The sequence below is a fragment of the Bombyx mori genome, chromosome 10, assembly GCF_030269925.1.
Source record: "Bombyx mori chromosome 10, ASM3026992v2".
Taxonomy (NCBI): Eukaryota; Metazoa; Arthropoda; class Insecta; order Lepidoptera; family Bombycidae; genus Bombyx; species Bombyx mori.
Window position 1 is genome coordinate 770,241 of NC_085116.1, and position 12,138 is coordinate 782,378.

A 12,138-nucleotide genomic window follows, 5' to 3' on the forward strand; every position below is an offset into this window, starting at 1 on the left:
AGCAATGTTTTTGCACTAACATATCTCACGGGGTCTAGTAGTCAGGTAGACCAGATCACATTAATCTGGAAATATGTAGGTATTATGGTACACACACGATTGAGTGTTTGTATTAAAATATGGTGACATTCTTGATATAATTAAAAGTAATTCGTGGTTTAATCGCGTAATTTATTTAAATTTAAAATTTTCAACGTTCGGAATCCTACAATTGGTGAAGACAAAGGCTGCTTTTTTTAAGCCTTCAAAAGTTTCGATTGAAAAAATCAATTTCCTAAGAAATCAAGCTTAATCCTAACTTTAACATACAGTGACATTTTGGTTTCCTACCTGTAAGACTCCAATTCCAACAGTCAGGAAATAATACACAGATTGCAGTAGTTTACTTAATTCTGTATTGCTTTATTTGAAACTCCACTTTTACAATCTTTAGACATCTGCTCACTACCGAATACACTGATTTCTTCCCTCGTTTCTCAGACTACCGCCTTTTTTATTATCTCACAACCCCACCACTGGCATTGCTACCACCAACAGTGTTGCTATTTGGCAATACAAAAATTGCCTTAACTTTAACATGACCAATTTTATTTTAATTATTTTACAACAAACCTTACATTCGACCGTCCTGACACCATGTATGTCCCCATACATGACCCAGGTGGTAACCTTACATTAGGCCAATATTAGTCGTCAGCGTAACAGCGTTAACAGTAAATTACAAAAAAAAAGAGGCACTTAACATTTTTTCATTTAAGTGAAACAAAATACTCCTTAAAAGTTATACATATCAAAATTTCTTCGAAACAGACAGTAAATTCTCAGTTGTAAACTGCCATAACAAGCCAATTTTTAGTTGTGTTACTGCCATGACAAGTCAATTCTCAATTATGAAACTGCCATGACAAGTCAATTCTCAATTATGAAACTGCCATGACAAGTCAATTCTCAGTTATGAAAATGCCATGACAAGTCAATTCTCAATTATGAAACTGCCATGACAAGTCAATTCTCAATTATGAAACTGCCATGACAAGTCAATTCTCAATTATGAAAATGCCATGACAAGTCAATTCTCAGTTATGAAAATGCCATGACAAGTCAATTCTCAGTTATGAAAATGCCATGACAAGTCAATTCTCAATTATGAAACTGCCATGCCAAGTCAATTCTCAGTTATGAAACTGCCATGACAAGTCAATTCTCAGTTAATGTGTGCCTTGAACCAATCAATTCTCAAGGACTTTATGAAATACACAAGCTGAACCAATCAATTCTCAGCTGTAGTATTTCCTGTCTCGCCCTGAACATCAATTCTCAGCTATAGTATTTTCTGTCTTGCCTTGAACCAATCAATTCTCAAGGACTTTCTGGTCGAGGTGCGAACCGATCAATTCTCGCTCCTGACCTGTAAACAAAGAAAGAATAATTCGGTAGCGTAAGTGCTTCATCAATTCAGTTATATATGTGTATCATTTAATCATCCATTTATTGTTATTAAATTGACAAATTAATTGACAATAATATTACATAATTGACATTAAATAATGTAATTGACAAAAATTATTAAACACTTAGAATTATTCACGGTCAGTAGTAAAGATTTACTTCCCACTGATCCACCAAGTTTAAGTGACGCGACATGTATCCAGGGCTTTATTAAATCGAATATAGCATTTTATGCTTCATTCCCATTCCCTCAAACCTAGGGAGACGGACTGACTGACTGAACGAACCTGATTTATAATTAGATAACTCAAAATATTCTTTAGATAATCTACTTAAGATCTTAACTATGTCAGCTGCTCAAGACTTGCTACATATTTTCTCTCAAGGGATTTATCATATTCCTTATATAAATCTGAGTGGGACAGTTCAGAATTCATGCTTAAAAACCGTTAAGTAGTTGAATTTTTCATAATAATGATATGCGATTGTTCTGTAATGTTTGATTGATTAACGAAGAATTACATCAGATTGTCACCTAGCCTACAGAACACTAGCACGTACGTCATCAAATTTCGAGATGAAAAGGTATACTCTCCGAGGACTATATTAACTTATAACCAGAGCCTTTCATGGGGAATATTGTCTTGAATGTTCTCTATTTTATGTGTGATACGACTCGAAGAAAATGTCGTTAAGATAAGTTTTCGGTTAATTTTGCACTAGAGCTAGTTATTTTTAGAGACCACCAAACCGATTGAGGAACCCTCTTCCTGATTAAAACAGGTTTCCGTTTTATGTCCTATCTTACCACATTTGTTACATTTATCTAGCGGCTTTGGGCACTGTAAATACGGATGCCCCTGCTGTTTGCAGTTAAAACAATAAATACCTTGACCGGAATTCTTTTTAGAATTTGATTCAGTGTCAGAGGCATTTTTATTTCTCAAATGCGATTGATCATTAATCAATTGATCTGTGTCCCAACTCATTAAAAACTGTAAAAGACTTTCTGGAAGAGAACAGCGCAAAGCTAAGGCACTAGACTTCATAGTCCTGTCACTAATTCCGTGAATTATGCAGTCGACAGCGCGCTTACCAGAAATACCACATAGGTTTAACAGAGACAGTTTTTCATAATAGTATTGCTCTATAGGTTCATTAAGCTTGCTTTTTCGTCTCAACATGTCTTCTAAGCACTGGCCATAATTTAGTTCGTGAGGAAACGCGTTTATTAATTTATCTTGCCACTCTTGCCACGTATACAAGATCGTATCTAGACTCTCGAACCACAACTTGGCCAATCCTTGAAGTTTTTGTAGTAAAAAGTGTATAGTAGTCCTATCGTCCCAACCATAAACCGACGCGCATTCATTAACCTTTTTCAGCCACACGTCTATTCGCTGATTTTTAACAGAAGGGTCAAAATTTGGAAGAATATTCTTGTGATCTATATTTTTATTAATCATCGGTGTGTTCTGCGGTAACGGTTGAGATTCGGGACCGTGCTTAATAGACTGTATTATTTTGACAACATCATTAGTAGAAAAGGAAGGACTACGTGACCTGATATGTGTGGCACGACGTTCATGGTTGACTTTTGCATGCCGCGCATCGTCACTCCGGCGCACCTCTGTAGCTGCACGAAGAGAGGTCGCAAGTGGCCTCTCGGCTGAAGGGCGCCGTGTACTTCTCTCGCGTCGCCGTACCATCTCCCGCTCTTGCTGCAGTTCCTGTTCTAGTCGCTGGATACGTTCTTGGTACAGTTCCAGCTCCCGGGCCCGGCTGCACGTGCGAGAGCTACGGCTGCGAGTACGAGATCGGTTGGGACCCGCTTCGCCTCGGCTTCCTTTACGGCTGCGCGAGGGTGTCATCAAATGATGTGTGCCTTCTCTATTCATGTTCTGGAACTTGCAGACGTTGCAAAATGTTATTCTAAATTGAACGTGAATTGAACCTATAATAATATAATATGAGAGATCAATTGTTTGTCTATAAATTCTTAGTCATCGCACCCATATCAAAATAATTTCACCTACCCCAAACGAAAATATCAATGAAAAGCATAGGCAGCGTTTTATCGACGGATCCACCATGCGAGTGGAACAGCGAGCAAAAATTAGTGGAATGATAACTATATAAAGTTCGTAACCAGTTATTAAATTCGTGGTTGAAGCTCAACAAACATTTGAACGTTAAGTTAAATTGAAACACGTGACATAACCATAACATTAGATACATTTTAGTTCTCAGTTATTCTGAATTAAAATAGTGGCTAGATACAGCAGAAGATGCTATCCCGTGCTAAGCTTTGAAGCTACCTCCGTACTCAGCGCGGTTCTAATTCATTTTTTTTTTCGAATCAAATAATTACGTCAAATTAACAAGAAACTCAAAAATGTACTTACGTGAGGCGACCGCACTTCTGAGATGTAAGACTCCAATTCCAACAGTCAGGAAATAATACACAGATTGCAGTAGTTTACTTAATTCTGTATTGCTTTATTTGAAACTCCACTTTTACAATCTTTAGACATCTGCTCACTACCGAATACACTGATTTCTTCCCTCGTTTCTCAGACTACCGCCTTTTTTATTATCTCACAACCCCACCACTGGCATTGCTACCACCAACAGTGTTGCTATTTGGCAATACAAAAATTGCCTTAACTTTAACATGACCAATTTTATTTTAATTATTTTACAACAAACCTTACATACCCAAGCAACAGATATATGATGAAATATGATTATGTTGCGTTTTTATTGAATCAAATTTATCGTTGATTTAAAATTAAATGAAATTTTATTACAAACACGAATGAAGAATATTGTTATAACATTAAGTGATATCTATTCTTTTTCCAATATAATAGTCTATCGAACTTTACACAATTTTGGAACTTTTTTAGAGTCGAGGGATTGCCGGTACCATGTAGGGCTTATCCAAATTCACCAGGACTGGTAATTTTGAACCTGATCAAACTAACTGCTTTCGTATTTTTGAAATGAATGCCATTATCAAGAAATCAGATATTCAGTGATCTATTGAAGTCGTCGTGGCCTAAAGGATAAGACGTCCGGTGCATTCGTATCGAGCGATGCACCGGTGTTCGAATCCCGCTGGCGGGTACCAATTTTTTTAATAAAATACGTAGGTACTCAACAAATGTTCACGATTGACTTCCACGGTGAAGGAATAACATCGCGCAATAAAAATCAAACCCGCAAAATTATAATTTACGTAATTACTGGTGGTAGGACCTCTTGTGAGTCCGCATGGGTAGGTACCACCGCCCCGCCTATTTCTGCCGTGAAGCAGTAATGCGTTTCGGTTTGAAGGGTGGGGCAGCCGTTGTGACTATACTGAGAACTTAGAACTGTATCTCAAGGTGTGTGGCGCATTTACGTTGTAGATGTCTATGGGCTCCAGTAACCACTTAACACCAGGTGGGCTGTGAGCTCGTCCACACATCTAAGCAATAAAAAATATCTATATTTATTGTATAAAAGTAAGAAAATCAAGAACTGATTATCAATCCCCCAACGAAATTTGCGAAACACATTGTTCTGTCGCACTAATAACATGTTTTGATACAAAGTGACTTATGTTTATTTGTGGACAGATCGCTATATGCATATACAGCATCACCAAATGTGACCAATGACCCCGTCGAGACAAGCTCTTAACCAACTTTATGAATTAATTACTTTTTGGTGATATGTATGTGGTTTTACAAAAATTGTGTCATTGAGAGGAGTTGGGACTATACTCACTCATTCTTATTTGTTTCTATTTATTTGTGGTATACTACTGTTCTATTATTTTTTGTTTTCAAACACAGGCTATCTTTTTTTTTTATTGCTTAGATGTGTGGATCAGCTCACAGCTCACCTGGTGTTAAGTGGTTACTGGAGCCCATGGACATCTCCAACGTAAATGCGCCACCCACCTTGAGATATAAGTTCTAAGATCTCAGTATAGTTACAACGGCTGTCCCACCCTCCAAACCGAAACGCATTACTGCTTCACAGCAGAAATAAGCAGGGCGGTGGTACCTACCCGCGAGGACTCATAAGAGGTCCTACCACCAGTTAAAAAGGCAGATCTCTGTTCCAAAGGCGAGTGGTGCGATGAATAGATAACCTTTGCAACTGTAATTCTTAGCGAATCTCGGAGGAATACTATTCATAAGCTTTAACAATACTGTCTATAATTTTGCAAAGGAATAGAAAAAATGTACTGCATTTATGTGGTCTTCGATATTTAAAGCTAAATATTCAAAGTCTGCTTTGACCATATGCACAACAAAAAAATTGATAGACTATTTCTTAACTTGCATGTTGTTGCATTGCCCACCCCCCTGATTGCCCGATGTCCATAAATCCTGGGAGCACGCCTTCATCTAATGAGAAATATAATTGATTCCCACCCTGACTAGTTGGTTATTATGCGAGATTTAATAAACGTAAGACTTGTGTTCGATATACAGTTACATTATTCGCTTCTTGTAACCAATTTGATAGCGAGGAATGGAAAGGCACTGAATTTTTTTAGGTTCCTGCTAAATAATGTACCTTCAGGTGCCCACGCATAAAATTAGGCTTAAAGCATACTTTATGATTTTAAGTTCTTAAGCATTACTTCCGGAAGTCTTTCCAGTTTCAGCAGGACAGGTGGGCGAGCAAAGGCTCAGCCAGGAGGAGTGGGGTTTGCTAACAGCTGCCCAAGCGCCTCCGGAGGAGACCTAACAACTCAAGGGCAGCCGCTTTGCGAATGAATCTGTGTCAAATTTTATGTTTTCTTGTGAATATAAATAGCTTTAACAAATCCCGCCCCACTCAGTATGAGTTACTGGACTCTAAATACCATTGCCACTAAATATCGCTGTCAACCTCCAACCAGCTGGAGTTAGAGCTACGACTACCATAACCATCCTATCGGAGCACTGGACAATCATGCTTCAAGCCATAAATTCGCAGCAAAAATAAGTAGGTTTTAGATGAGGTTAAGTGGTTACTGGAGCTACTAAAAACCACCGTTTTCATCGTGATGCGTGATGTGATAAATGTCGTCAGCATGAACCTTCGCAAATTGACTATAGCATCATCATCCTCCCTATCATCGTAAACGTAGATATTGCAGGCCCGCCGCCCATATCTAACCCACAAATGGCATTTGATGGCAAGCTTTAGAGTATGGTTTCAACAGCGTCACCTCAACTTGTTTCTTACAACGTGGACACCTGCGGGCCAGCACATTGGCAGCGGGCAGTCAACACTCTACACTCCCTCTCAAGGCCCCTATTGTCGGATAAGTCCGCCGTGACCATGTTTAATTTTATTTTATTTCAGCAACCCTTACTAACAGAGTTCCGTTTGATGTCACAGGAGTAACATTATCCAACAATATACATATGGCTTTAAAAACCTGCAACTCACTCTTTTTCACATCACACTTGAGTTTGGCATCTCTAGCAACTTTGGTAGTACTTATTGAGGGATTCAGCTAGACCATATAGCAAAGCTCAAATTATTAATCGAGGAACTATCTATTGAAGACTCGATCTTACCCTTGCTGAGTTCATCAACCATCTGATCCATGTAAAGATTAAACAAGAGGGAGATGCTAAGTCCCGTTGCCTAACTTCACACTCCAGCTGTTGTAATTTTAAAAATCACCAGGTTATGAGTTCCTTCTGCAGAGAGAATGCTATACGAGGAGGCTCTCTTATCATTGTTAATAAAAATTATAAATGTAAGGAACGTAGAGACATTGTGAGCCTCTCTGTGGAACGGATTATTGAAATGGCATGTGTAGAGCTTGAGCGATTCATTGTTGTAAGTGTGTACAGGCCCCCGAATTCGTTATATGATTCTTTTGAAAATATATTGGAACATGTTTTATTAAAGCTTTCTGTTTCTAATAAACATATTTTTATCTGTGGTGATTTTAATATAAATTTATTAGAAAATACAAATGCCACTATTAGATTCAGAACATTGTTAAAATCATATAACCTTAGCAATTTATTTTCAGAGCCCACAAGAAAAACTAGCACATCGGCAACCTGTATAGATAATATTTTCACAAACGTAAAAGCTTTGCATAAATATATTATTAATCATTTAAGTTCAGACCACAGTGGACAATTCATATCTTTTAAAATTAAATCTGTTACAGATGTTAATAGTTCAAGAAACCTACACTTTGTTCCTATTAATATTAGACGTATGGAGAAGTTTAGAGGTAAAGTTTTGGCAAAAATTGCGAATGTTTGTTATAGTGAAGATCCTAATGTTCACTACATGGATTTATTTAATTGCATTAATGATGAATTTAGTGCCATCTTTACTTCTAAAACTCTGATCTTACATAATAAAAGATCATTCAATGAATGGGCGACTGTTGGAATTCACAAAAGTAGGCAGAGATTATATGACCTTTATCATGAAAAATCATATAATCATAATAAGTCATTTCATGAGTATGTCTGTAAATATTCCAAGCTGTTTAAAAAAGTCTGTACATTGGCCAAGTCATTGCACTTAGGCAATCTTAAAAAAAAATAAACCTGACAAAATTAAAATGACTTGGAATATCATTAATAGGGAGACTGGGAATGTCAGAAACAGCAATGCTGAATCAATTTTGAAAATCAATGATAAAATAATAACTTCTCATCAAGAAGTGGCCAGTGCTTTTGAGCGCTACTTTGCTGATATCCCAGCTTCTACTACAAAATCTTTAATTTCATCTCCTACCGTCGCCGAATCATTACTGCAAGATCATGTTGATAAATGCAGTGTTAACTTTAAGTTCACAAATATTGCTATAAAGGACATAATTGATAATTTCAAGCTCATTAATATTAAAAAAACTGGTGATTTATGGGGAATATCAATTAAGGTTATAAAATCCATTATTGATATAATCGCACCTTACCTTGCTACAATATTTAATGACTGTATTGATAGTGGTGTGTTTCCTGATCTAATGAAATATAGTAAAATAATACCTCTGTTTAAATCTGGTAGTACTTTTGACCCCACTAACTTTAGACCCATTTCAGTACTACCAACATTGAGTAAAATCTTTGAAAAAATTATTTTGGAACAGCTTTTGAACCATTTCTATTCCAATAATCTGCTTCATAACAAACAATATGGATTCACTAGAGGCCGTTCGACTATTGATGCAGGTGTAGATCTTATTAAAAATATTTTTCAGGCTTGGGAGGAATCGCATAATGCCCTTGGGGTATTCTGCGACTTATCTAAAGCTTTTGATTGTGTTGAGCATAATACATTGTTGAGGAAATTACACCATTATGGTATTAGGGGCGTTTCATTAGAACTTATTAAATCTTATTTATCCGGAAGAATCCAAAAGGTAGACGTTAAAGGAAAGAGATCTTCCGGTGTCTTACTTAATATGGGTGTTCCTCAGGGTTCCATATTGGGTCCCTTCTTATTTCTTGTGTATATCAATGATTTACCAAAGTTTATTGAAACCCGTCACGAGGTCGTATTATTCGCTGATGATACATCCTTATTGTTTAAAATTAAACGACAATTGGAAGATTATGACGATGTGAATGATGCTATCTCGCGCGTGTTACATTGGTTTAGTGTTAATAATCTGTTATTAAATAACAAAAAAACAAAATGTATAAAATTTACCACACCTAATGTTAGACAAGTAGACACTAATATCATTGTAAGTGGAGAGACACTGGAGCTTGTTGATTCGACAGTTTTTCTTGGTATAACAGTTGATTCCAGGCTGCAGTGGGGTCCTCACATATGCAAGTTAGCGAATAGACTTAGTTCTGCAGCGTTTGCGGTAAAAAAAATACGAACGTATACTGATGAAGATACGGCACGTCTAGTTTATTTCAGTTATTTTCATAGTGTTATGTCCTATGGCATTTTGCTATGGGGCAATGCTGCCGATATCGAAACGATTTTCATCTTGCAGAAGAGGGCTATTCGTGCTATTTATAATATGCACCCGAGGGAATCCTTGAGGGACAAGTTTAAGGAAATCAAAATTCTAACTTTTGCGTCCCAATACATTTTTGAAAATTTATTGTACGTGCGTAAAAACATTGTAGAATTCCCCAGAGTCTGCGATTTGCATAATGTGAACACTAGGAACAAACATAGGCTTGCGTTGCCGGCGGCTCGAATTAAGAAAATAAGCAACTCTTTCAGGGGGCTGGGTGTACAGCTTTTCAACAAGATCCCACAAAACGTTCAACTACTACCTGTTCATAGATTTAAGAAAACTGTCAAGGAACGTTTGTGCAACAAGGCATATTATAAAGTTAAGGATTTTTTACTAGATGGCACTACGTGGGAATGAGGCGTTCGCTCCTGGCCTTTTCATTTTTCATTATTATTATTATTTATTTGAATTGTATTTTTTTGACTTGTTTTTTTGTATACTGTAAATATGTTTTCTTGTTTAAAAAAAAAAAGAAAATAGTTGAGAAAATACAAAAAAAAAAAAAGCCCGCTGAGTTTGTTTCGCCGGTTCTTCTCAGGACTGTGGCTTTTTTTGGAACCGGTGGTAGAGTTAACGTTTTCTTTTACATTTTGACATTCAACAAGTGTGTTTTTGATGACATCCAAGTTGAAATAAATGATTTTGAATTTGAATTTGAATTTGAAGCTGGTAAGAATCAGAATACACGTTCGCCCACCTCACACAGTTTTTTTGAGAGCTGCACCAAAACCTTAGAATGTTTACTATCTCCCCAGGGACGTGTTGATTAATCCACTTTGACCACACTTGCTCGTGGCAAACGAACGAGGCCAAAAGCTTCGCAGAGATCGAGAAAAGCTGCATACACTGGGGTCTTCCTATACATACTCGTACGGATCCGTAAGTACACTCAACTGTCTGGTTGAGCACCAGAACATCGCTATCAGTTGCTAAGCCCCTTCTAAGACCAAGCTGCCCTTCTTGTAATTTTATAAAGTTCTTCATTCAGGCGTACATATATCATAATCGTCAAGAAATGTTATTGAGCGAGGGATACTCAAATCAATATTTAATTGGGACTTAGATCAATACAGCTGTTTCGCCGAACTGGTTATCATTGCAAAAACAAAAGCTCATAACATATTTAAAAAGTTGTTTCTAAATTTATATAACCATTTTTGAAGAGCCCGCTCGAGTTTAAAATACACATGAGATTAAATTAATCAATTAATATGCTGGAGTATCAATCTTGATAAGTTGGTCACACATCCGCCATCCGCCGGACAATGTATGCGTCCCGCGGGATCGGATGATCCGACTCATCCATTCGTTAACGCGTCACATTGCCGTGCCTTTGTCTTTGGCACATCTTTAGGGGGTTTCATTTGAATTTGATAGTTCATATTAACTTATCAAAATCGTTTAACAAAACAGAGACGGTATCTCGTTGTTTCAAGACGATGAGGCGTGTACGGGAATCTTTTGAAGGTGTGAAGGCCGTTCATCTATAGAATTTAAAAGAAATTGTGAGTTCATTTCATTTACAGAACTTCGATCCACAATTTGAATGATTTATCTCTTCGATTCATCGTCAGGAAATTGGTGCTGTCTCGGTTTGGAATGGACGGTCAACAACAAAATTATTTGGTTTGTAACATTCACGCTGTTAATGCATCTGTTTTAACTTGTTGGACATGTTCTATTATAATTAGAGGATTTCGCGATGAAGATGTCAGCAGAGAAGAAGAAAATTAGTTATTAAATTTCACGGTACATTGTTCAATGTTCATGTCACGAGGATATAAATTGTCAACAATGAATAACCCCGGAGCTAGCAATCCTCGCAGAGGGATAGCAAAGCGATGCAATATCTCAGTACATCTCGTATATATCTCATACACAATAGGATCAGAGGTGCCTATCCGTCATTGGTTTACGGTACAGCAATCATTAGTTCACGTCGCGGGCCCCGGTCCGCGCGCGCACTCATTGCCCCGACCAATCGGCGGCCGGCGCGGGCGCACCCCGCCGAGTGCTTTATACCTCGCGTGCGCACGAATATATCACACGTCAAGACTCAAAAAGGGTTTTTTACAAACGTATCTTGTATTCGTCATCGTTACGGAGCCGTCGGAGGCTGGCTTGCGTGCCGTCCAATAAATAATATGTGAAAAAACATTATTTATTAAAGCTTCGTGTCAGTATGTTGGCCTTTTTTACGTTATTTTTAAAGATGCGTTCGATACTTGACACGGATTTGTGGAAATGGATGCGTTCCTTCGTGCGGTGAGCCGGCCCGTTGAGTGGCTCATACGTTTCCAACCGTGTGCGGAGAGGATCAGATGTCATTTTTATTGAGATGTTCCTTTTATTTTTTCTCGGAATGAATATTTCAAGATTCATAATAATATTATTCATACAGGGCCTTGTAAAGAGATTCTCTTTTATTGTATTTTATGTGTCTGTATGCCTACCTACAGGTTAGATATTTGTCAAATGCCAACGTTGTCTTGCGAGTCGAGAGAGAAATTAATGCTATTTTCTCAAGAACTCATTGACTGTTGGAATTTGATATGAGAGGCTTAATAACGTCACGGCGTTGAGAAACAGCTGCGAAGTTTAAGACGCATTTCATAGAAGTATCTAAAAAGGAATTCCTCAATGCCTTAATGTCAAGTAACCGCAATATAAAGGTCCCTGGC

General features: G+C 37.5%; 2 protein-coding genes across 3 annotated transcripts in view; both read right to left on the bottom strand.

Annotated features, from left to right (window-relative positions):
• LOC101746208 (zinc finger protein 433) overlaps window positions 1-12,138 on the bottom strand; it is a 48,094-nt gene that overhangs the window by 14,895 nt on the left and 21,061 nt on the right. The gene's annotated exons all lie outside the window — the stretch shown is intronic.
• On the bottom strand, window positions 373-4,187 carry LOC119629018 (uncharacterized). The gene is made up of 2 exons (XM_038013400.2): window positions 3,855-4,187; window positions 373-3,356 (listed from the first exon to the last, which is right to left on the bottom strand). The coding sequence occupies exon 2, from the start codon at window positions 3,345-3,347 to the stop codon at window positions 2,175-2,177; it is 1,173 nt and encodes a 390-aa protein (XP_037869328.1). The 5' UTR covers window positions 3,348-3,356; window positions 3,855-4,187; the 3' UTR covers window positions 373-2,174.

What these genes read in the sequence shown, in the direction of transcription:
- LOC119629018 (XM_038013400.2), bottom strand. Translation starts at nt 3,347, where the DNA reads ATGAATAGAGAAGGCACACATCATTTGATGACACCCTCGCGCAGCCGT.